This window comes from Chelon labrosus (assembly GCF_963514085.1).
Source record: "Chelon labrosus genome assembly, chromosome: 13".
NCBI lineage: Eukaryota > Metazoa > Chordata > Actinopteri > Mugiliformes > Mugilidae > Chelon > Chelon labrosus.
The window spans coordinates 6,104,919-6,132,197 of NC_140346.1; the positions used below are offsets into that span (position 1 = coordinate 6,104,919).

General features: G+C 42.6%; 1 protein-coding gene across 1 annotated transcript in view; it reads left to right on the forward strand.

The window, feature by feature from the left end:
• Positions 1–5,249: 5,249 nt before the first annotated feature.
• Positions 5,250–27,279, forward strand: part of smtla (somatolactin alpha) — a gene marked incomplete at its 5' end in the record, with an annotated part of 31,584 nt that continues 9,554 nt past the window's right edge. Inside the window, one exon of the mRNA XM_084558126.1 lies at positions 5,250–5,313. Coding sequence (XP_084414252.1) covers positions 5,250–5,313 — 64 coding nt within the window. The remainder of the gene's footprint in view (positions 5,314–27,279) is intronic.

A 27,279-nucleotide genomic window follows, 5' to 3' on the forward strand; every position in this document is an offset into this window, starting at 1 on the left:
GTACCACCCACCAGGACAAGACCAGGCACCCCCACCCCATAGCAATGACACTCCTTGATGGGAGCAGCCATCCCCAGCAGGATGCAGCCTGACACAGACACACACACAAAAACAGTTCTTCAAAAAACATGAAGAACAGCACAAGGTGTATAGCCACTAACAACATTCTGTTGCCAGACACCACAGGACACCCTCAGAAGGCCCATGTCCATTCTCTGATGAGTCACAACTGTTTTAGAGTCACAACGGCCAAGGTCATATTGTTATGCCGAATCAATGTATATGTTGAGGGAGGAGCAAACAAACGTCGAGTTGAGGAAAAACTAAACAGAAAGTCTAAAACTCAATAACATGAAGGAACAGAAAAGGCAGAAAAGGTTCAAAACTCAATGTCATGACGGGGCAATTAAATATGACACTGCTGTATCGTTCGTCCATTGTTTTTTTTCTAGCATACTGCTGTACTTTATGATCTCTGACAGCTGAGCAGAGCGAGTGGCGTTCATGATAACGCATATATTTACTCTTAATTGAGTTCACAACGTGATGAAATATTCCAGCTCCAGCTGTGTGTCACGCCTCTGTTATTTGTCACATGTGCTAGAAAGCAAAGTGTACATCTGTGCCCCCCTGCTCACAGTCCCTCCGGCAAGCCTCCTCTCTCCTCGAGATGCAATTTAGGAAGCAAGACATCCTTCAAGATGCCACACTGAGATTGATTTCTGGGTTCCAAGTTTGCATGTTCTCCCTGTGTCTGCGTGGGTTCTCTCCAGGTACTCCAGCTTTCTCCCACTATCCAAACACATGCTCGTTAGGTTCACTGGTGATTCTAAATTGGCCGTAGGTGTGCATGTGAGCGTGAATGGTTGTCTGTCTCTCTGTGTTATCCCTGCAATAGACTGGCTACCTGTTCAGGGTGCACCTCTTGTCCAGTGACAAGATAGGCTCCAGTCCCCCAGCGACCCTTCACAGGGCAAGCGGTTCCAAAAATGAATGAGGCAGGTGACGGAGGAGAGAGGAGATGAGCACAAGATGGCACAAAATAGAGAAAAGAGTGGCTTATTGTTGGAGAACCTGCTCTCAGAGACTTGGTGTCTGTCTCGAAGCCAGTGGTGAATAGTTGTTCCTGATCAGTGTTGTACTTTTGTGCTGACTTGTGAGTGGTGTGTTTGCATGTGGTCTTTTAAGCACAAACTGGTTTGAATATGCTAGACATCTAGTAATCCATGCTGTACTGTGCGATAGAAGTGGGTTTAAAGAATAATAATTCAGCTATATGCCATGTTCTCTCATTAGTAATCTTGCTGCGGTCTCTCAAGACTGGTTTTGCATGATGGGTCTCTGGAGACAACACAACAAGATTAGTCCGCATGAGAGGGAGATCCAAAACATGGCACTGAGCTCACCGTCAGGCCTGAAAGCTGGTGTGTGGCAGCTTTTAGATTAAAGAAGTATGATGACAGCTGGGTTAAAGTATAGCCATAGTCAAGATGTGGCAATTAGAGGTAAAATATTGTGTAAACATCTGTCAAAACCTCTGCCATAACTACACAAAATCACATTTAAACTCAAATATCTGCTGAATCGTCATTGTACTGTCCATTAACATTCAAATAAGGTCTATAAAAATAAGGATTGAACTTTTTTCTGTGACTGTTTAAAAATTCTGTCACTTCTGGATTGTCTTCTGTAGCAACACACACTGCTACTAACACAAACCAGGAATTGTTTGCAGGTAGTATTCACAGATTTTGCATAAGCACTCGCATCCGTATCTTCATTCAAACCTGCGCCTGTTGACTACTTTCATAAAAGTGTCATTCATCATGCCTCAGCGGCGTCACTGCTAGCTGCGGATGACAACGGCTGTCAAGATCTGACAGTGCCATCACAGCAAGTGGGCCAAGTGGGAGCGGCTTGAGATAACATAAAGCAGGGTTGTTTGACTTGAGGAGAGCGACCGGTAGTTAGACACTCAATCAGGAGGGGACAGAAGGTCCTGTGAATCTCTACGGGTCACAAAGCAGCCTCCATCTGTCACTCTGAAGCCCCCCAGCTCTCCAGCGCTCCTCCACATGCAGACAGAAAGACGCTGGAAACCACTAAAGGGAGAGGTACCACACAGAGCCAACATAGCAGGAGGAGAGAAGGCGCTAATGAGGAGAGTTAAGCTCTTTATGGGCCAGTCGCAGGCAATGATAGACCTTAAAAGACAGTCAAGGAGCCAAAAGGGGACGGGAGAAGCCAACATTATCATTTTGATTTCAAGCCAAAGAAGGAAAAAAAAAGGCTGCCTTAAACAACCCAGTATCGCGCTATTCAAAACCACAAACACTTGAATCCACAACCCAAGAAGAGCAAAGGGGAATTTAACGCAAGCAATTAAAGATAGCAGGCTGCATTTATATAGCTTTTATCTGCATACGCTGACACACAAACCAAAGATAACAGGACCTCGGATCCACAGATTCACCAGTATAGCTATTATTTTTGTCACGTCAGGCAGTTAAATTGAGCCCTCTTTTCATGCTTTAAGTTATTTCCGGAGTTTGATACATTTCGCAGCATATGGTACACAGACACCGGCCTCGTCGAAGCACCTTATACAGCGGCGGAGAGCCTTCCACAAGAAAGCAAAGTGTACATAATTTACCGCGCTCGACTCGGCAAACTTATGAAATAATGATGTGGCGTCTGTTTATGCGAAGGGTCCGTTTTATTATTCTGGCACAAATAAGAGGGGGAAAAAAGCAATCAGCTTGTGTAAGTGGTACATTTAAACAATTTGGTTTGCTTGTCTGCTGTCACTCAAATGGGGCTATTCGAGATAAAGGGGCTTTCAGAAAATTCCCTTGAGCTGAAGCTGCCGAACATAAGGAGTTGGAGTGGAAGCCCCAGACTGCGCTGTTTACACAGAGCACACAGCGCATCAAATTAGGATGTGTTTAGAAGTTACTCGATGTGCATATTTGAACTCTGATATGTGCCTACAGTATTATTTACAACGTTATTTTCTCCCCATTCAAGCGTATTTGCAGTTTGAAGAAAGACAGTTCACATTTAGCTATACAAAGTGCACGTTTTTCTTTTTTACCCCCTTATAGGATAAGCTCGATCAGCCCTTAAATCTAGTGTCTGTTTCGTGTCTGACTGCTGAAACAGTTTAAATTATGAATATCTCAATGTAGCACATCCCCGGCGTGCTCAAGACAGACGCAGAAGAGAAAGGGCCAAAGAATGACAGGCGGCGCGGCTGGCAGCACCGCCGCCGGTGGCACACGGGGCGCAATCTTGTTGTGAGAACGCTGATATGCCTTGAGACACCACATTAGGAGGCCATCCTCGCTTGTCATCAGAGCTTTAATTGCCACGGCCAGGTGCAAACAGCATGTAATCTTGTTTGTCAGCCGCGCAGTTTTATTTTCTAATTTCGTCCTTTTGACAAGCGATTTGGGAATAGGGAGGGATACGAGGGAGCGGGCGGGCCGTGAGCCGGCGGGGTGGACCCGGATTTGGTGGAAACCGTGGGAGGAGGCAGCGCGGGTCGCCGGTGTGCGCGTTTGTGTGTGATGGAGACCCCTCACCGCTCATGTTCAACCTTGTAATCTGCGTATCTCCCCAGTCCTTTTGTCCTGAGGAATGAGTGAAGAAAATGATCCTCCTGCTCAGTTCTTCAGCCTCACACACATACACACTTGCATACACACACAGTACCCTGAGCTCATCTAGTTAAAATTCTAAGGGATGTCAAATGGGATCATCTGCTTCCATTTTTTTTCATGGCCACCGACTCTATGCTTTGTCCCTAAAGCCACAGAGGAGTTAAGCTGAAACCTAACCAATCCACGACCTAAACTTCACTAATGGCTGGATCTATTGAGCTTCACACTGACGTCTCAAGTGCTGACCCCAAATGCTTAAGTGTGATCAGAATGGAAGCAGTGGGTTCTGTACGAAGAAGTCCTTTAGTCAAGTTCATTGTTCACTTGTTTTCATTTCTTTCTTTTTTCTTCTTTTTTTTTTTTTTTTTCTCGACTGCCAAAGCAGCTGTGACTAATAAGCCCAAGTGTGTATGCCGGTGCGTGTATATGTGTGTGCGTGAGTCATCGTGTTTGCATCTACGTTTGCGCGCCAGTACAGGCTGCCCTCAGACCGACCTCCCCATTATGTATCCGTTACAGGCAGAAGAGCTTGTTTGTCCACCCTTTCAGGTACGAGCCCCTTTAGTGCTGCTCCCCCCCCCCCCATTTCCTGTGGGAGCTCCCTGACCCACCAGCAATCTCTATTCATGTATTTGTCAAAATGTTTAGCATAGGCAAGAGCCGTTTTGTGTGGCTCAGGTCCCTGCTATGACTTTTGTTATGACGGGAATATTCAGAGCGAGAAAGAGGACGGCTTTTGCGCTCGGAGCACTTAGGCTGTTCTGTTGCCTCTGCCTTGATATGTAAATGCGGAGCGCAGCCTTAGGCCGAGCATGTCAGGTAGGTAGAGGTCAGGTGCAATAAAAGGCTTCTTTCAGAGACTATGCTGATGGTTTTTGCTCCATAAAAGATGAGGCCTGGGTCTGCGCCAGTGTCAGTGAGGGCATGCGAAAGGGATAGAGAAGAAAAGAGCACCTGCCAGCGAGGTGTTCATCACCCCTCATGTCCTCGCTGACAAGACTCTGCGGCTTCCTCTTGTGGATTCCCGTCAGTGTCAGAGGAGAGCGGAAATTAATTTCTCAGTTTCTCCGCTTGGAAAAAAAAATAAAAGAAATTTGAAAAATGAGCTGGGATTTGAATATATAATTGTGACAATGAATGGCAAAGTTCACACACACCCACTTTGGATCTGCAGAGGTGGCGCATTAATAGCTGCTGAAGCAAAGCGTCTGCATGCGTGTAGGAGAAAGAGAGAGCGAAAGAGAGAGAAAGAGGGAGAAGAAGAAAAGGAGAAAAAGAGGGCGACAGAGAGAGGAGAAGAAAAAATTGTGCCACATCCATTTGAAAACTCAGAAATTGTGAAGTATAATGAGTTTTTTAATTAAGTCCCCCACTTTATCGTGTTTCACATAGCACAAGCCACCATTAATACCCTGGTAATTAATTGTTTTGGAAACTTTTCACAGTGTCTGCTGATAAAGTTTTAATCAAGCAACTTGGCGCACTTGCCAAACCATGTCACCCAGATATTTAATTATTTACAGTTTGGTACTGGTTAATGCATTTTGGCAGTCAAGTAGCTGTAAAATTACACCCGCCTCTTGCACTATGGAAGCAGTCAAGGCAGACGTCACGCTTTATTCCTGGTTCACGGGGAAGCAGGAGAGCGCAGGTATGTCTCACCTAAGGGGGACATCCTTCTTTCGCCTGACTGCATACTTGCTGAGATGTAGAGTGAAGAATAGCGGAAGAGTGATCAGGCAACTACACGTGATGAGTAAAGGGGGTCTCGATGTGGAGGATAAAAATATATTATCCATGTCAGAATAAACAAGAAAAAGGCATTTTTCATAGTTGGCACACCTCAGGTCTGACTCACAGTGAAATCCCAAATCAGTTTATGTTAAAGGAACGGTGCATCATTCAGCCCTGTCACCCCGTTACTTCACTTTGTATTATAAATGAAAAACAAATGTATGGCTATATAAGCACACAACTGAACTGTAGGACATTTGGGTTCTGAGAAATAGGATTTTACTACTTTACTACTTTCTGGCATTCACCAGTCAGCCGACAATATGACTTTGATTACGCCACTGCCACTTTCACTGTTCCTTTCCTGCTGATCATTCAGTGCCATTAAGTACACTAGAGAAAGTGCATTGTAATGCAACAGCCCTGCACTGAGTCTTAGCTTCATGAAGGTTATGGTATTCAGCATTTGTTTAAAATAAGAGAGAGAGCTGTTCATTCAACTGTGTTTTTTTTTGTGTGTGTGTGTGTGTGTGTGTGTGTGTTTTTGTGGAGGCCGTGGTTTGCAGTCCCATTGGATTGTATTGTGTTGTACGGACACGTGTTTCTATTATTCTGACAACCCCATTCTAGCCTGTGGGCTAGGCTAAATAACAGAAACACTTCTTAATTCAATAAACTTTATCAGCACCACAACCTACATCCTCCAACATGATCATACTCTAAGATTTAGTGCAGGACATTGGAATATATTTGTTTACAACAGTGTACCTAATGAACTGGCAAGTTACTGTATGTCTCTGCTTGAAGTTAGAGCAAAGCAGATATTATCTAAATACCATCTAAGTGGGCATCTGCATAACGAAGTAAATGCTCATAAAGATATTATAGCAATACTTGGAAAGGTGTTTATTAAATCATGTAATAATGAGACATGCTTCCCAAAATGACATTCTTGCACATAATATATGCAAAAAAAAAAAAAACAACAACAACAAAAAAAAAAAAACAAGCTTAACCTAGCCTCGTCAGCCAACATTAGCCATTTCAGAAAATTCCCACTAAACAAAATGTGTTTATGTTCTTGTACTGGTCATAAGAATGCTCAAAACTTAAATCTACACAATTATAAACTAACACATTTAGTTTTCCAGAAGACAGCGTAGGCAGTGATGACATTTCCTTTAACATATATATGGGAAAAGCAATCCAAACACAGCGTAATAGCTAAAATGTCATTAGCATATGTTGCATTTCTAAATACAGCACATTATAGCTGCCCTCCGTTAAACGCCCTGAAAACATTACGATTATGCAGCTGATTTGTGTGTAGTTGCCGCCCAGCCGTAGGACTGAGGTGTTTAGCCAATATATCCATTCAGGGATATGCTGTTTGGAAAATGAATGCATTTCACTGAAGTTCACTTTCACCAGCTAAGGCCTTGGAGACAAAATATTGATCAGTTGCTATTGATGTGTATTGCTTCTGGCAAGATTCACAGCTATATGAAATGTTGCTTTGATTATTGTGTTTTCCAAAGTTTGCCTCGACTCGATTCAGACTCAACTTTCGAGGTTGCGGTGTCAAGACAGCAGAAGCTGAAATCTCACTTCTAATAATAAAACAGACATTTTATTGGGGATGGCAACCACAGGAAACTCAAGAAAGCGCTCTTTATGTGTCCTGTATGGCAGTATGATTTATACATCTAAAGCTCTGGTCTCCTACTTAAGATATCAATCAAACACTGGACAACTTTCATCCTTTTATCTCAGAAGCAGTAATATAATTATCCTGTATTCACTCACTGGTCAAAAACTTTTCCTGGACTTTGCAGAATCGGCCTGAGGGCTGCGTGCATCTACTTGCAGAGGCTTTTCATTTTTATTTTAGTTTTTTCATACAGAAAATCTTATGACTTCCATGCTCGACCATAAACACATGGCTGTTCGTGCATGCACAAACACACACAAACAGAGGCACAAATCCCTCTGGCCTCCCAGCCCGCTTTCTTCCCCCGCTGCGCTTGATCAGGCGTCCTTTCTTCATCTGCGGAACATAGAGACATGGCTGCGGTCCCATGTAGCCTTGTTTTCATCCTGCCTTTTCCATTTTAAGCCCCGGAACAGCACAGAAAAAGGCAGCTTCATTTTGACAAACTTTTTAGGTGTCCATCTAGCTACTTGTTAGTCTGCCTGGCCAGCCGCCTGCGGGTCCGGCAGCAATCCCATCGGTGACTTCTGTCTCTTGTTGGATTCAAGGCTTCACCCTGGGAAGTCATATTGATGGGGGGACAACTGGCACTTTGGTTTTGATCCTGGAGAGAGAAGCCATTGGAAAGGTTTCTAATAAGACGAGAGGGGACTGAAAGTGGTATTTTTAAGGGTCGCTTGAGTAAGATGGGAGGCGTGTGGGATGAAACGTAAGAGAGAGGACTGAAAAGAAAGGCTGAGATGGAGGGAATGATGGAGGATTTAATGGATGTTTTAAAAACTACCCGAAGCCCTCACAAATCAACCACTTTTGCCTATGGTACCTTGTGCAATCGAAGGAAGATGTGAATTTAACAGATCCTTTGGCTTGAATTTTGTTCTTCTAGGGAGACTATTTAAACACAGTCAGTAAATGCACTTCAGACAAAATGGGAACTAAAACAGTCTGTGTGTGTGTGTGTGTGTGTGTGTGTGTGTGCTTTTGAGACTGTGCAAAAGCATTAAAACATAAACTATTTGATGAGTTCTGATGTTTTAATGTACAGCACTTGCCAACAAAACCAATGAGATCAGTAACAGACGGAAAGGCATGTCTATGAACCTGTGATGGACAGACACTGGTGTTTAGGTCAGCACCCCTTCCGTTTGATGGACTTGTGTCGGCCCAAAGTCTGACCAGACAGACACCGTTACTGATAAACATTACTGTCGTTCTTTCTGCCAGTACCATAAAACATTTGTTTTGTTTGGCTATCAGTGGCATTCATTCAGTTGTGATGGATTGCCAACTCACTAAATATATTCTAATTATCTGTATGTCATAGAACTATATTTATTTTAAACCATGACAACTATGAACTGCTTCGAGATGGAGAAAGAGGAAGAGATATGCTCTACCTGTATCTTATATAAGAATGATCCCAAGGAGTCTGGTACCTGGTAATGGCAGAAATAACACATTTCAGCATTGAATTGTGAATAGAAAGTCATATTTTTGAATTCACAACTTTCAAACTCCTTGCTTCGATCACTTTTTTTTGGATGACAGAAGTTAGTATCAGCTGTGTGGAGTTTGCATGTTCTCCCTGTGTCTGCGTGGGTTCTCTCCAGGTACTCCAGCTTCCTCCCACTGTCCAAACACATGCTCAGTAGGTTCATTGGTGATTCTGAAGTGGCCGTAGGTGTGCATGTGAGTGTGAATGGTTGTCTGTCTCTCTGTGTTAGCCCTGTGATAGACTGGCGACCTGTCCAGGGTGTACCCCGCCTCTCGCCCAGTGACAGCTGGGATAGGCTCCAGGCTCGAGTTAACCAGGTTTGTCCTGTTGAGATCTGAGGTCTGAGTGCTAACATATAAGATAACATAAAATCACATCAGTCTCGACATCGGAATGCTCAGGTAAAACATTTGCACACAGGCAAACAGGACTCAACAGATTTTACTGTATTTTGAAACTTGTTCAGGAAGAATACATTTTTAAGTTTGAGATTAGACTGCAGATTTGTTCCATGCAGCAGGAGCAGAAAGTCTATCCCAATTCAGTTTGTACTTTAGCAACCAGAGAGGGCAACACAGTTTTTTATTGAGTCTATTTGCCTGATCAAAATCCTAACTAAATGTAAGGCTGTGATAATAAAACATCAATGGTAGCACAGACCAGGCTGTTCAACTCGCAGCTTACTTGCAGTTATTCAGGAATTTCTTTAGATCTTGACAGTTCTGATTTTTGTGAGCACACTGACCTGCAGCAAACAACAAACTACTCTTTCCACTCCACTGATCCACACTTTCCATGCCCTTCCCAGCCGTCCGTCTGTTTCCTACCTGCACAGCCCCACTGTATTCCCAAGGCCTGGAGCTTATCGTGTTGATCTCAAAGTGTGAATCAATTAAGCTCTCACCACATTTGCAATCAATAAACAGCAAAGCCACTGACACGCTTTTGCCTCAATGCTCCTCCCATTGTCAAAATGCCCAAAGCACCTAAGTTCATACTCCCGTATGGCAGCCAGGCAAAATGACTATTCCGCACATGTCTATATCGATGGGTGCCAAACAAGGGGACTTGGGGGAACCGTGGGTAACAACAGAAAAAGAGGTTTTCAAGAATCAGAGATGGATTTGTGTCATGATTGTCAATGATCTGTTCTCTTGCCCTCTCAGTCAGACAGTGATGCCCAATTTGTATTCCTGTTTCTTTTTTGTAACTGTCAGGGAGACAGACGTGTGTCCATGTCTGCTGCTGGGCCAGTCAATGAGCCATTGATTTGGAGACCCGTGCTGATGCCTGAGATGCCTCTGTGATGGATGGGCCCTATCTTAAACAGAGGGTGAAAAAAAAGAAAGAATGAGAGAGAAAACAATAACAAGACAACAAGTAAAAGTGTGAGATGTGAGAGTTTCGAAACTTTATAAATTATACACCCACTCCGTGCCAAGTGCCTCTATAGCCATGTTTGTCTTTGAAGGTCCTTTGTTTTTTGAGTTTCTTTTGTCTTTTTTTATCTCTTTTTGTCTCATACAATTACTGCAGATTCTTTGCCCATTACTGATTCAGAAATGAAAAGGTCTGAATCCACTTTTGATGATTTCAAACAAATTTCACATCAAAGGTGGCCATTTCAGCTTGGAACACAGAAAGTGATCCAAGTGAGCATATGTATGTAGGTGTGTGTTTGCCGGTGCGTTTCGCAAATATCCATAATAATCTGCTGTAATGTCCTTTCATTATGCTGCTGGGAAGCTTCCTTTTCTTCTACGCTTTAAGCTACTTTATAAGCTGTTCCTGCGCCATTATGTGAAACAAACAGATAAATAAATTTGAAATAACCACACAGTATCATCAAAGACATAACAACATTTATTAATTTTTATTTTTGTATTGATGAGTTTGTCTGTGTCTAACAACACACACGTAAAGGCACTCATACTGTTTATGCTGACGGCCCAGTTTTTCCCATTTTTGTTTTTTGTTTTTCAAGAGTGCGTTTTATGCAGTCTACACTATTGCAAGGGCGAAACACAAGGCTAAATTAAGCCAGCTGATGCATGCATACGAAGCTTAAAAATAAGACTTGTTAGTTCAATAGAGGATGCGAGCGAACCCTCATTATCCCATTCCATCATTGTGTATTCTGTGAGGGGAAAAAAAATAAATAAATAGATTCAACCATGTTCGTTGGGGAGCGAACAAATGATCTGCTTTGTGAGGGCTGTATCAGTTGTGCTTGCATGCTGGGTCGGTGTGATTGGGCTGGAGGCGCATGGAAGAAGCTCGAGGGGCACTAAAAAATTTGCACAGAAAATCAACCGACGATGCACTCATACTATTCAACGCAGCCGGCGTAGGCAGGGGAAACGTTAACTAAACGCACACCAAAGTGGTCTTTGCTTTGTATGTTTGTGCATTCACTGCTACTTTCTATTGATTTGGAAGATTTAAAAAAAAAAAAAGTCGCTGTGGCAGGTTATTGAGGTTATTGGCTTTGCTTTGGTATCTGATTCCTACACTGTTCTGGGCTTCTACAGCAGTTTTGAGTTTTTTGTTAAAATAGCAATTGTTTTCTGACGCCATGTGCATGAACCCCTTTCTTATATTGAGCTTTTTGGAAAAGGAAAACATCACCTATGAGTCGAGTCATTTCGGAACAACAAGTCAGTGCCAATGCTCCATCTTGACCGGAAATTCACACATACTACTGGCCCCAAGTATCTCTGTTAGATTTTAGGCTGATCAGCGTGAATATACAGTATGTTAGGCAGGTGAATACGGGCTGGAGCTAGTCGCGAATGCTGCCGTTTGGTCAAATGATGCCCAAATGTGCTGTGATAATGCAAAATGATAGGTTAGCACCCTCAAGTCCTCCTCATCACCCGGCAGCATCCACATTAGTCTAAGTGCCCTGATCATTCATGTGCAAAGCCTCTGGGAGAAAAGGGTGGGAGGTGTTGTTGGTGAAGGTGTGGCGGCACGGTCCTCCTTGCATCATACGAAACTCCCATTTCATGGCTGACTAACCTGATGGAAAGTAATAGGGGGGTCCAGGGAAATGAAGTGACATGGCCAATAACTTTCATTATGTGTCTGTAACCTTGTCCCATACGCTAATTAATTTTCCACTGGCAATCATATGCCACTATGTGTTGGACCACAGAGAGACACCCTGGGTAATCTCTCTTCACTGGCTTCGGCCTGACACCGGTGGTATTGCTAGGAAACAGCAGGCAAGCAAATATTGCTGATACTCCAGCCTTAGGTGAGGTTTACTGGTGGAGACCAATATATCTGTTTGCTTTTGCAGAGTCAGATTTGTCTATCCCTTCCTCAGCTCCTTTTTATAGATCATAGCCTCTTGCCAGATGCAATCTGTTGTTCTTTCTCTCTCCCACATAGCTGTGAGCTGAAAGATACTTCTGCATTTCTCAGTTTTACCTTGTGTAGGATCAGTGTATTAGATAGGTGCACCTTCAAACTATTGATCTGAATCCATTTTTGGAAGGTCAATACATCAATAGCCCTCGAGGCTCGAGATGCTTGTTTAGCCCGCCTCCTCTTGTTAATGATGAAAACAGTTTTAATGCGTTGAAATTACTAGGAGTCACAGAGAAGGCTGAAGTTATACATTTCCTACACACAGTGAGCTCCAAAGTGTGCTACACCAGAACTAATCAATTAGCTTCTTTTATTTAATGATGCTGTGGGTTTATGCAAACCAGCTGCAATGAGAAGAATCAGCAGAATGAATAATAGATTATAAGACTAAATCTGAAAACAGGCTAACAGAACAGAAAACTCCCCATCAGGTTTTATCTCCGTATTACCACTGGAACCAAACAGTAGGCTGCTAAGTGCCCTGCTGTTCAGTGTTTAAGCTGGAATTTCTGGAGCTCATTATAGCTTTATTGTATTTCCTTGTTATTATGGCAGTTTTTTTTTCCCTCTCTTCAAAACACAATTAAACCTGGGACTGTAACTCTTGCCTTGCGCCTGCCAAAGTATTTCAACAACAACAGAGTCAGCCTCATTTGAGGAAGCCCATGAGGGTCCGTGGAAGAGGGAGGACAGGATTTCAGCACCACCTCGTGGCTGCCTCTGAAACATGACTCTGTGTGTAGATTAGGTTTAAACAGCATAAACAGCATCCTATAAAGACTTTTTTTTTCATCATATTAATGTGAATCAAATTAGTTTGCTCCGGGCACCTACAACCCTCTGCTGACAGCTTAGAATATGCAGAGAAAGGTGATACTGTCTTTCCTGTAAAGACCACCGCCAGAAACAGTAGAGATAATATGACAGTGCTGAAGAAAGAGGAGTATCTACTTAGCCATCATCATTTGTTACTTTCAGGGGCATTAGGGGAAACAGCACAATGGCTCATAAGCCAAATGGTGTGGTGTGAAAGTGTCATTAAAGAAATGATAGCAAGAAAAGCCAATGGGCAATGGAAATGATAACAAAAGACAATATAATATTGGAGCTGCTTGATTTGGATTGTCGTTCTCCAGGGTATATCATCAAACCACAAATGTTGCGCTCTGATAATGTCTTATTTTTATTTCAATTATGCTTTATACATTCCTAATAGTGATTCTCGGTCTAAAAGCAAACAAAACTAATCAAAGGACGCTGCTAAACGTTGAGCTGTGCCAAGAGTACGCGTCCATCTTGACAAGGTGAGTTCTAAGGAAATAAAATTCCTTGTACATGTGCACCAACAAAGAGGCAGTCACTTTGCTCTCTGCTTTGTAGTTTTTCTCTCGCAAATGTATTGTGGGTTTCTTTGCTACAGATACAGCCGTGGATTGTATTCCACTTTTTTTGTGAATAGCCTGAAAGGTCACGAGAAGGACCCGCATTCAGACACCACCTACCCACTGGACAGTGCCTGCAACAGAGGACGCTGGTGAAAAGAAAGAGACTCCTTAACTATGGAGTTTCATTTTTGGCATTAAGGCTCAGCATACCACAGAGACCGGAGAGCACACTGATGATGAAAAAGAATGTCCTAGATTTTCAGAGAAAGAAGGGGGCTGGGTACGGGGAAAAAGAGATTAAAGGATATGTTTTGACAGTGGTAGCCTGTTTCAGACAAAGTCCCGCACTGCATGCAGGGTGTACACGCTTTCTTCCCTTTTGCCAGCTCAGATTTGTCCATGATATGGATCAGTGTCCAGGCTATGTTCTTTAATTTCTAAGAAAAAAGCAAGTTCAAACCTTTTGTCAGGCAATTATACCTGATACAAACCTATCCACTGAACACAACTATCAAGCCTCCATTTTTTCACCTTCGCCATCATTCACTGCCTCTATCCATCCAGCCTTATCTTTAACTAACAATCTGTCAAAGAAAAGCTGCCAGGATTTTTTATTTTTTTTTTTTACTCACACTTACACACATCCAGACACACATAATAATCAAGCCCCCATACTGAACCTCATAAATTGTCTACATCACCCTCTTCTCTGCCCTCCATCTCTGCATCCTCCCACGCCTATCTTCAGCTAACTGCCTGCCCTCCTTCCCCCCACCCTTACCCAAGGGGTAGTCTCTCTCCTTTGTGTCTCTCGCTTCTTTGTCAGCGAGGTATGCCTCTCGCTCATTGTAATAACAAGGCTTTCAAAAGCCGGTGGCACCACTCTGGCTATTCCTTATGACCCGCCCATGGTTCCAGAAAGATCACTTGTTGATGCCAGGTGAGAGAGGGGGAGAGAGCGGGACGGAGGAAGGGAAGGAGGGAGGGAAAAAGATGGTGAGATATATATAGGGAGGGGTGGATCTTTGCTAGGGAAACAAAGCATTGGCTGTTTGAAGGTTGTCATGTGTCATGCTGTCCATGGGCCTGTCCACACACGGCCATCTTCACACGAATCTGTTCACGTTATGAATAGCTATGATGGACCCAAAATGCCAATCAAATACAGAGACTCAAGGCTGGAGAGAATATAAGCACACACAGAAAGAGAGTGGACAGTGTATTTAACTTTTAACAAGCAATCAATAATGTCTCTTTTTGTATTATATCTTCTCTTATATTTTTTTTCCCGTGTTTTTAATTCACATTTGACCTCCCCCTTTGTCTATTCTTCTCTTTGTGTTTACTTGTCCCGGAGGAGGTGTTGGAAACATGAGCACGCCTCAGGCCGGAAGCAAGGTCAGAGACAACAGCGGCGGGGACCCTGTATAATTGTACTTCTAACGTGCTCAGGTTTTCCATTCAGGAAAAACTGGAGTGGTTCAGCGGTTGATCTCGATCCTTTTCAGAGGGTGACTGACTAATGACTGGACAGAGAGAGTGACTGTATTGTCGGCAATAGCAAAGTTAAGAATGTAATGTATTGCTGTAGCTGTCACTTTAATGTCACATCATTCTGTAAATGCTATTATTTGTGAAACGTGTATTCTATGGAGTCTCAGATCCTTACATCACATCAAAAATCTGTCATATTAGAATGTAAATCTGAGACTAATCAAGAAGAGTAAGTAATATTTAAAATACTAAAGTCAATACATACTACATACATACATAATAGTGTATATCTACTAGTCTTAATTATTTCTAGGTCTCCAATCAATTTCTTACGAGGCAATGCATGCCACTCTCAACCTATTTGCAAAAGGTACTTCATGATTAGTCACCCCAAAAAGAAAATCAACACTTCAACTTTGTTCACTAACGACCACGAAAGCAACACTGATGTACAATTTGCTAAATAAAGAACGCGAGACTCCAATCTGCTAAAGTGCTGTCAAAAGGAGGCTGTTTAATGGGCGCCAGAAATTCAGCTTCAGTAGTTTAGCAGAGTCTCAGAGGACAAGTGGTGAACTTTAAACCACTCCTCAGGAGCGAGAAACAAGACCAAAGGCTTGGAGTGGGTTAAGACAAACCAGCTTTTCACAGTGGATGATTGGGGCGAGGAAGAACAAAAGTACTTACTTCTGAATCTGAGTTTGAAACTTCTGGCAGGAACAGAAGGGTGTGAGTAAAGATGCGAAAGGGACAGAAAGATACCACAGAACATCTTTCTCTCTTCTGTTTGCCTAATATGGTGGTAGGAATATCATAATCAAGGGGTCCTTTGCTGCTCTAAAGTTGAATACCTGCACCACATTTTCTCCACCCTGACCGAGGAGAAGTAGTGCTCCATTCTTCAGAGACATGCTTCATCCTCTGGTCTGCAGCTCTGTGGATAAGGCTTCATACTGCAACAAAATAATGACACCAAACACAACTCACAGCTTTGCGGAACTGCTTAAGCGCCAAAGAAGACGTCTACAGTCGCCTTACCTCAACCCCACTGAACATATATTGCGGCTGAGAAAGCCAAAGATCACAAGACATTCTCTGCATCTTGGTCAAAACACGCTCAGATAGCATGTGTTACCCGGTTCGAACAAACTCGCAACTCGAGTTACTGGAGTGATCTCGAGTGCAGCCGTCATTTAAGCGAGGGTAGCCACGCAAAGATATTTAGAAGTGGAAGAAAGATCTCTTAGCAAGCTTACTGATGGAAGGAGCTAAGTGGCACTGAAGGACTACTACTACTATTGCCACTACTCTAGTCTGTGCTGAACTTCATTATGATTTCATTGTAATTTTGGTGCTATAGAATCTAACAGAAGTGTTTCTCTTCAGTAGAATCAGGGCCACCAGATAAGGACTCAAAGGCACGATGCAGGCAACAAGTAATGTGCGCAGGAAAATGTTCCTCAAAAGAAGATAGGTACGAAGGATTCCAGTTCTACACTCAGCAAACAAGTCTGAGTAGAGAAAAGGGTAATCCAAAATTAAGACAAATACTAGAAACCATACGACTGTTCATGACAATTGTTAATTTTCTTGTCTCAAGGAATAGATATAGGTGTTAAATTGCTCTGCTTCTAATTGATCGTTATTGTCTGTTGAAGACTGGTTTATGTTGATTGACAGTTAGTTCTGGAGAACCTTTACTTTTAGACTATGCCGTCCTGTCCTCTTACTGTTCCGCACTGTCCTGCACTTGCATGTTATGCAAATAATTTCCATGAAAACTTATTTTAGGGCTTCTGCCTTTACCACACTGCTAGATAAACATCAGTGTCAATGAATAGGTTAATGCGCCTCACAGTGCCATGCTGTTTGTCGTCAGGAAGAACAGTTTAAATCGTGTACAGTAAGTACTGATTTCTATGAACCAAACAACAACTGCCTCTCATTTCCTCATGAGAGGCAAATCACCAAGGGGCAAAGACACAATAGATCACACAGATGTACAGTTAACTTCAGAGGCAATTTAAAAGGATGACCTGAATGTGTCACCGCTACTGGGGGAAAAAAAAAACTGGAATAGTGCAAAGTAATGATATGTTTGCTACACAAAGCCCTACATGTTGTCTGGTTCATACTTCCCTCCTGATGTGAGACTTCTCCTCATCAAGAGAACATCGATGTCGTCCCTGAAGAAACCCTTCTAATGCTAGTTGATGTTGTGTTTGTGCTCAGTGCGTTATTGTAGTAGCGCGGACCAGTTTTCAGCCAGCTGAGGTTCTTCTTGTCCTCATAGTCCTGCACTTCCCCGGGCTTCACTCCAATCTTATTTATCTATAAATTACTATGAGGCTTTTTTGATTTTGTTTTGTTTCAACTGGTTTGCACCGAATACCCTGTTTTATGGCATATGTAATATATATCTGATTCACATTTTCAGTTATTTGGTTGCTCATTTTGAGTGTGCTCTGTGGGGAGTACGGCGCATTTTTGCAGTAAGAATAGGAAATGCAATAAGACATCTTTTGAGAATGACATTTGCTGTTTTCACTGGAACAATGGTGATATTTCTGCAGCGCCATCCTATTCCAGTATGTGATTGGGTGGGATTGTGTGGGAGAGTACACTTAAATTTAACTATCTGAGTAGCATAATGCTCTGTTTTGTGATCATGAACACCGACCCACCAATAAAGTCAAGGCCATGTTCTTTAGTACTGTAATTCCAGTGTTTAATTTTGACTTAAGCATCGTGTTTAAAACTCAGATCAATTACATAAAAAAAAAAAGTGAGGTAAAAATGTGTTGTTAGCTCTATCACTGCTGGCAAGGTATTTTAATCTTTGCAGCAGGGATAAGCTGTGATTAAGGCATTAAAGTGTTCCCATTGATGAAAATCAGCATTTTCTTTTCTGACTGCAGTCTCACTCTAAATGAAATATTTTTATACCCATGATATCATTTCTTGTGAGGAGGTGTCTGAAGGCAATTTGGTGCACATCGGTATGCCGGGTTATGCATTTGTGTCTCGTGTCGAGTCAAGAACTGTGTGGGTGCAGACCAGCATGGCCGCTTCAGCTACCGCGCTAATGGAATCCACTCAGTGCACTCTTTGGGCGTCTGATGAGCAAGGACAGGGGGCTGAAAGGTGTTTTTTTTTTTTTTTTTTTTTTAAGAGCAGGAAGCAGGTGCATGAAGGTCAGAATGGCAAGAAGGTATTTGACAAACACTCCTTGCAAACACGCATGAATACACATATGTTCGCCACAATCATCCTTTGATTCTGCTACCCCGTGCCTGCCCTCGCCGCTGCTCAGGCCCTCAGGCAGTACCTGGGGCTAAAGACTTTACAGGGCTCTGAAGCATCAAGAGTGGGCGGGGGGAGCTGAATTGAAGATTAGGAAAGTGTACTGTGTGTGTGTGTTTGTGTGTCTAGCTACGTGCATGTGTGTGTGTATATGAGAGCCATAGCTTAAGAAGGGAAGACAAACACATGCTGTCATCAGCCTCTCTTAGGGTGCTCCAGGGATATCACAGATGCCATTAGACTGGGCCACATGTGGCAGAGCAGTCGATATACGGAGAGACTACAGACAGAGCTTCAAAAGACAACCGCGCAAACAGTGTTTGTTTCAAAAATCCACGGAACTTCACCGTCTCGCTGAAGTTTTTGTAATGTCAAGTGAGCTGTCTCTCACTGAAGCACACATATACTGACAAAAATATTTTGGAAGTGCTTCATGGAAAAGAGTCTCAAAGTAGCCCAAGTGGAATCAAAAATACAGCTAAAGGTAAGTCATATTACATTAAAAGCCAATTAGCAGCACGCTAAAAGGAGTCCGACCAATAGCCCCATTAATGTGAATTTTCAAGGAAACATTAGGGAGTTATCGAGGATTCAAAGAGGACAAATAACCAAATTACTGGTGCATTTGTGCCCCCCCCCCCCAAGAAAAATCATGTTTATTAAATAGCTGCTAACAAGAACAGTCTTTAATTTTGAGAAGTCTCTAGAAACAGATAAAAGGCACAGACAAAAAGAAACAAAATGTGACGCTGTATTACTGTGTGTTCAGTGGCGTTCATTTAAATGTAATATATTTTCTCATTATGAATTTGTGTTAAATAACAGAGAAACTGTAACCCTAATAATTATCTTCTTTTCTAGTGTTTGCCGTTGGCTTTGTACGGGCCATATGAGTAGGCCATTTTAAAACAGTAAACTCAGTAAGAGAATAATAAGAATTGCATCTGAGCGTTTCCATTTGCATATAATGTAAATATTCCTGCTTTATTGTTAACTTGGAAGAGAAAGGGGAAGCCCGCACATGTAAAGCAGGCAGGACGTATGTGACGAAAGAAGCCATACAAAGGAAATGTCACATAAAGTCCTAAAATAAAAAGAAACGAACTAATTATGCTCTTTTGTTGTTGTTTATAAGATGCTAGTGCCTCCATCTTTTATTCATCAAGATGTGAGGCAGCTGGAGTTTCTCTGTCTTTCTCTCTTACGCTCACTCCCTCAAATCTCATTTCAAACAGAACCCATTGAGCCGTGGAACTGCATTCTGAATCACAATGAACTTGTTGTTTTTTTTTTTTCTTCACGTTGCCAGAAAAGGACGGAGGAAGGGGGGAGAAAGCAGCAAGAGTGGAGCTTTAGCACGGCAAACGGATAGAGAGAGGAGGCGCGAGGTGGCATTCTAAATGGTACCTGACAATCAAAACTGTGCAGCAGGCAAAGACGTCGATTCACAAAACAGGACGAAGACGACTTGTTTTGGTATTGAGGGCGGGCCACCGGTTCACAGTCAGCCGGGCTCAGCCATGTGTGCGCTGCCCAACTCGTTTCTGATGCCGACACGTAGACAGGACAAATGGGCATTCGTGACACACACAGCCTTAAAACAAGTCCTTGATTTGTGAAGAAACTTACGTGGGCACGGAGAATTAATTGAGTTAGTCAACCCCACTACAGGCACTTCTCCTCAGGAGGGCCTCTTAATGTGAGATTCACATTATTTAATGGGGAATTTCACACTCATCTCCCGAACTGACCAGAGTGTATCGTCTGGCTATGCCTCATTAGACAAACCGCAGGCTCCCCTCCCTGTGGATATACCTGTTTCTTTTCTTTTGGGATTCGTAGACATGTTACATTTCTCATCTGCAGCCACAAGTTCCCTTTGGGAATAAATTGTGTCGCCTGGGGATTTTAAGTCTGTGTGTTAACAAGACCCATCACAGTTTGACAGCCCTTGGTGAAGGAGCACAAAGGAATTTATATAGTAATAGTGTGTAATGAAAAGGGTTGTCCATACCCTAAAGAAAAAAATATATAGTATTACTTGAATTATTTTTGGCTCTCTAAGCTTGACACGTATTATGGCCCAGAATGTTTTCTCGACAAAGTTTTCTCCATGATTACAAAGAAATAGAAACTTGTGTGTATACTTTGTCAAAGAGATATCACAGAATTGTGTGTGTCATGGCAACTCATTTTAGGCTTATTTACAGAGGGTTACTGTTGGAGCTAAGGGAATGGGGTTATTCATCAGGACAACACAGTGTGAAATAACATGCCTAAACCACAAACTGTGTAGACGTAATGTACTGTTACATGATACCCTGCTGGTTTTATCTGATCCTTACCTGTCTTATAGCCTACAATCTGTTAATTAAAGTCCAACGCTGGGCTTGTAGGTGAAATGGTAAAGTGCAACATAATTTTAAGATACAAATGAAAAAAAAAAATATATATATATATATATATATATCAGGATTTCACAGAGACCTTTGGAGTTTATGTGATCCATCTCTGAGCCGCCATCTGGCCTCGGCTTCTGTTAATAGAGGGTTTTGCTCTGAGCTAGCCGACACGTGGCGGCAGACACCCGCAGAGATGGGGAGGGAGGAAGAGGGTAGGAAGCAGCGAGAGGAGAGGGAAGGTGGTAAGAAGAGAGAATCGTGAAGGTGAGAGCGGGAAGGAGAGGGAGCAGAGGAGGGGGCTGCAGAGGCAGACCATGAGAGACAGCGTGGCGGGAGAAGACAGGTGAAATTAAGTGTGATAAAATATGGGTAGAGAGGGATGTAGAAAAAAGAAACGGTAAAAGATTGAGCAGGAGAGACAGGAGCAGGAGAGAGAGAGCAGTGCACTCTTGGGGGGAACATGTACTTAGAATAAGGAGTAAAGCAGAGAAGTGGAGCTTTGGAGTACATGTGCCCCAGGGAGGATAGTGTGAAGTACCTTTTGTCTTCCCACCATCAGGAGCTTCTTTTGAATAAACCAACCCAAGCATTTCCTCTTTGTAAATCTCACTTTAAAGAAGGGCAAAGCTAAAGCTTCTCCCACAGTGGCGATCGAGTGTAGTTGTACCTCAGCCCACACAAATCCCTTCCTCAATAGCTGTGGGTGTGTAACAGTTTCATTTCCATTTTAGAGCACAGAGAGAGATTGCTCACCGCCTAGACGTCAGAGCAGCCTCACCTTGGTTGTGAGCCTGCATATGTTGTCCACGGTGACTGGCAAGGCTGTGTGACCAATTTGATTTTAAAGCTTTATGTCTGCTTCCTTCATCCCAGAGACTTGTCAAAAGTGACACGTGGCATCGTGAAAGACAGTTGTGATGCTTCTGCCGCCGCTTCTGCTTTGGCACTGCCAACAAATCCCACTGGGAAATAACAAACTCAGGAGTGGAATTCATCACCAGTGATCGCTGTGCTCTTTCTTTAATTGTTGCCTTTTTTTTGCGCTCAGGTCCTCCGCCAGAGATGGGCGGGGGGGACAGTAAAAGCAGGAGAATCAAAAGTGTTTCTCTGGTTGCGAGCAGATTGAGGAGTTAAAACGAGATTGCATCGAAACACGAAGTGTTGCATGTTTCTGGGGGGAGATGGTAATTAAGCCCGGGGCAAAGTGGTAATAGATCAGCCCAGAACTGTCATCTGCAACTCTCCAGCGCCCTGCGTCTGATGAACGAGCAGTTTTCTGTCAGAGCACGGAAATCAAAGGGGGAAAAAATGAATAAGAACTCTGACTATTAGTTTAGCATCAGTCGAACGGCATCTGGTGTGTAACACAATAAAAAAAATAAAAAAAAGGAGGGAAACACAATATGTCAAAAACATATGAGAAGTTCAAAACTATTCCAATGAGTTTTTTACACTAAAGATAATGCAATCTGAACACATAAGACATTTTATTCTATGGATGTAAGCAAGTAAACATTGGATTATTATAGTGTTTGGACCATGTTGTTGAACATAATGCTTTTGATATGCTTCTGTATTACAACTGATCAGAATAAAGAATACAAGAGAAACACAAGAATTTGGCAATTTCATTATCTTTTACTGCTCAAAAGTGGTTTAAGTATGCCTGAAGGCTCAATCAAATTCAAACACACATGCACACAGACAATTTCACACTAATTATGAAACAAATTGGCGTAAACTGGAAAATTAGCATTCTGAAGCACTAAAAAGACGTCCTTTGCCTTATCTGCTGTACTATTTCCAGGATGCTGGCTGTGCACTCTCCAAGTCTTTGTTGCAAGCAAAACAAGTGAGGGATTCATTGGTCTGCGAGCCAGATGTTTTGTAGGGTTGCTCCAGTCAAATTGTACCACTTTAGGTGGTTATGGCATCTGGTGAGGATGCCTCCTGGGTGTTTCCCTTTTGGATTTCTCTCAAGGAACTGGAAAACACTGAAATAATACAATTACTGCCTTATACAGTGACATAAAAGACCTACCAGTTTATATGTTTACTGTGACTAATTTCTCTAATGTGTAAGAGACTGCTGTATGTTTAATAAAAGTTTGTTTAATGAAAGTATTAATTAATTATTTTTAAGCACATTTTTCACCCAATAGTTTTTCTTCCATGCTTGAAAAACGATTAGTACACACACGCTTGTCAGCATGCACATGCCAAACCCATGTGCACAGAAGCAGGCTACTTACGCACACAACAACTCTCAACACAGTGATAAAGACCCATAAAATAATAAAAATGCGTTGCTTTCTCGGTTGCCCGAGGACTGTTGGTATTGCTCTGCAAAATTGGTTGTCTCTTTGTATCTCAAAGTTCTCATTAAAAAAATTCACACATTGCCTGTTTTCTCAATTTCACTGTTCGCATGGACAAATAAGATAGCCATGGAACAGACCGGAGGCTAATCATCTTCTTTTTCTTTTTTATTTTATTTTTTATTTTAGGATTTTGCTCATAAAATATGATAACACTAATAATTTATCCACCCAGACATTTAAGGACAATCCAGCTAGTAGCTACAGTGTGTCTGAGGATTCACTCAACTAGTAAGTTTGTTTCTTTGATGTCTGGAAGAAAAACTTTAATGGCAATAGGGCATTATTGCACTTTATTGCACTCTATAATGAAGAGCCAGCATCTGCAGCAACTCCTTTTGCTTTAATGCATCCAGTTCTTGTCAGTTTTAAATAATGAATGTAACATCGTAGATACCCACTGTTGTACAGTGATGCAGAATACTAGAACTGTGTTTGAGCCCTGAGTATGTATAATACAAAGTATTAAGGAAGAATACATATTATAATATAAAAATCATGAAATAGAACCGAAGAGGCAGTAAAAGCAGTGAGGGAAGATGACTCAGAGGCAGGACACGTGGTTGTTGACCTAAAAAAGGGAACTGTCAGGAGGAGGACTTCAATGGGAGCCTTAGCACCAAATGCAGATGAAGGACAACAGCACATATGCCCTTGTAGCATGAAGAAGATGATATCCACATTCCAGTCAGAGAAAGCAGAAGGCAGCATTGAACTGCAAGGCCAGAGGAGTGGTGAGAGTAGGCAGCCAAGTTAAGAGAGGAGTGATAGGAAGATGCCTAAACTGAATTGGCCTAGGGCTAGGAAGAAGGGCAACTTTGTTATAGGTGCACTTGAAAACCTGAAAGGGACAGTTGTGGAGAAGCTAAGAAAAGATGGGAAAAGGGTAGCATTAGGGTAAAGTGAAGGCAAACAGGTTTCTCAGTAGAGATGGTAATCTAAGAGTGAAACCAGTGGAGAAAGACTACAGATAGTGGAGAAAAAAAAGGGAATACATATCCTGCAGGATGACCTCAAATCTTCTTTGGCCACTTTATAGAAGGCAGAGGGAAAGCTCTGTATAGGTACAGCCAGGCAATATTGAGGGCTGGGACAAACCAAGTTAATAGTCGGTGTAGGGCCGACGCTGTGAACCTTCTTTTTGCGGTGTGTCCCACACCACTACCACTAGCTGGACCCTTGACAGCCACTCTTCAGTTGATTCATCATGCTGAATGGGTGAGTGCGTTGGTAAGAGATATCACTCGAACTGGCCGTTCAGGTTAGCGAATAAGTGCATGCCAGGAGAAACTGAAGTGACAAAAGTAAGAAAAAAGCCAAAGTTAAAAAAGTCGGGGATCTTCTCGTTAACCTCTTCATCTAATTTGAACATTCAAATAGCAAGACATTATCATCTAGCATGAATAAAATAAAATGTAGATCAACTAATCAGCCTGATTCAGGAGAGGTCAGCGCTGTCCAGTAGTTTGGTGCTCTTCATATCTCCCTAGCCTCCCTGCTAATAGCACTGCTTCCTTTTCCGTTTTTCTCTAATGCAGGTGCAGAATGGATGTGCCAACTGGCAAAAAGGTGGGAAATGCAAAGCAACAGCCACTAGATCTAATGGAGGGCCCTATAGGCTGCATAAAAATGCTCCTGATGTGTTATGCTGTTTGAGGATTCTTGTAAGGGTAGCATGGCAAAAGCAGCTTATTGTTAGACCTTAGTGAAGGGCTGGCAAGGTGAAACATTGGTGGTGAAACAGTTCAGGCCTGCGTTTCATCTCAGTGTAAGATTTTCTTCCGTTCAGTGGGACTGAGGTTGTGCTGTAGAAAGGAACAAGACAATCAATCCCAGAATTCCAGGTTTTTCTGGGAGCACACATATGATCCAGCATCAAATTCAGTCAACAAAGAGGGGGCAAAGAGATTAGCATTCCGCTATTTTTAGATTTAGCAAACGCGTTGGTTCTGTTCCACACAGTCGGCTGTGGGAGGCATTAGGGTACTTCAAAGTATCAGAGCTAGTCGTGAGGGAGTGTTCTCAGAACATTCAGATATGTTTCGCATCTGCAGTGTTTGCCACTGCGTGGGAACAGCTGGAGATGGGCATCATGGTGGCACAAGTTCAGCAAGTTTTTTTTTTTTGCAGCAGCAGCAGCAAGGGGTGATGTTATTAGGAGGGCTTCAGGGGCGGCAGGATTTGCAACACATACGGGAATCCAGGCACACGGATCACATGACAGCCATCACTAGTGCACTGCCATGTGCTATCAAGCTGATGAATATGCTGATTATGTTTAAGTCCCAGATACATAAATATCAAGTGAAGTCAAAGAGCCGTGTGATTGTAAAGGGTGTGCGTAAAGGAGGGGGTAAGTTCAACAGTATGGTGTTAGCAAACCCAGTTTATTAAGGCCTTGTTTCAAAGGTAGTCCAGCTGGAGAGATTGCTTAGCTCTTTATTGAAGTGGCTAGTAGTCCCGCTGTGTTTTGGCCTGCATGCAACAGAAACTGTAGGGCTCCCTGTAACCAGGACCATAGTTTGCAGGGGGGTGACACTGCCAGAGTCTTCAGTCCCACAAAGGCAGAAGAGGGTCCCAGGAGAAGCAGTCTTACAGGCGCAGGTACAGGTTTCGCAGGTACAGCATGGACATATGTGGAGCAACAGCAGTTCACAAGAGAAATCTGTCTGTGCAAGTATTTCAGAGGCAAGTGCTTCTAGCAACAATTGGGAGTGAGAGCTCAGAAGCGAACTGACTGCATGAAAAAAAAAAACAAGCCGGCAATTTGTTCGTAAGGGAGAAAACGTCAGGCATGATGTAGAGCAGCCAGAGGAAAGGAAAGTCTGAGGGAGTAGATTTAGGGAAACAAGCCGTAGTCCATGGAGAGCTCAGTAGAGAGCTACCACTAATCTAATACCAGAACATGCACTCTGGTCAGATACACAGCAGGTTGTGTGTTTTGTGCAGCTACCATGGGAGGATGCAAGAGAAATTGCTTGTGAGGGGGAAAAAGTTAAGACACTGTATATAGAGTTGTCTGCAGAGAAAGAGGAGCACTGTTTGAATCCTGGAATTTGGCTGGTTGGCCGTAGGGCGAGTCGCTTCTGCCCCTGATTTGAAGTGGCTCAAGTGGTGCAAAACGTGACACACCACAACCAATTCTGGTCAAGGGCTATAGATTAAAAGAAAGGTCAGTGCCTGAGATAAGACACGTAAGTGCAAAGCTCAAAATATGAATTCATGATGCTGTAGACATAAGTATATGGTGTCATGATGACCCTGTGGAAAAGGGCTGCCGTACATCTGGACACAACTTCAATGTAAAGACTTGCAAGACCATACTTGACTTGATGGCTTATGGAAGTCATTTGTTCCTTACATCTGTAGTTATAGAATGTACCTAGATTATGATTATGACAATGATTTATATAGATTTGTGGCCTACATTCATGCATTTTCAGTCAAACTGAGGCATACCTTTAATTTCCATGCCCTATGCATCTCAAAACCTGGAGAAAGAATGACACTCTGTTTTTGAATCACTGATGTGATGCCACTTGTTCTGTCACACGAAGTACAGAAAGGCGGAAGCAGCAGCAGCCTAAAGGTGTCACAGCTGGGTGCTATAGATGTTCCATAGTGACTGTAGAGCGGACATCGTCTGTACTGCATGTCTGTCAGTCTGCCGGTGGCTGCAGACAGTCAGCATGCACAGTAGCTCCTAGGAAACCGTTCCCTGGCGGAAGCTGGGGGAATATCAGAAGCATGATGTGTAATTTAAATATTGCAGCACTTTATATTTCTGAATCTAGGGCACAGTTTAATTCAACAGAAATCGCTTCCGTTAGAAAGAAAACAAAACAATCCCCAATGTTACTATGCATAAATAAATATTTTTCTATATCAACATATTCATCTCAACTCGTGCTCCAACTTCTCCCAGATGGACTGCTTTGAAATTAAGATGACACTCTACACACTGTAGGTGCTAGACATGATATCACATAGGCAGTTGTTTCTGCAAATAGAAACAAAGATTTGGTGCAAATACACAATCTAACACGGTTTCCCCACCTCATGTATTTTGATTAATGCATATCTTAGCAAGTCACTTTGGAGAATGCAATTCTCACTCTATATCCCAAACCAGAAATTGCTTTAGAAATCAGATGAGGGTCTAAAAAAGAAACGCATCCGTAACCCCTACTTGAAAACACCCAGCACCTGCAAATGAAACAACAAAACATAGGTAACACTGATATGTACGGAGCGCCGTTAATTTATTCCTCCTGAAAATTAACATCATACAATATGTGGGTGTGGGACAAAATAGTACACTTATTTTCTATTAAGACAGA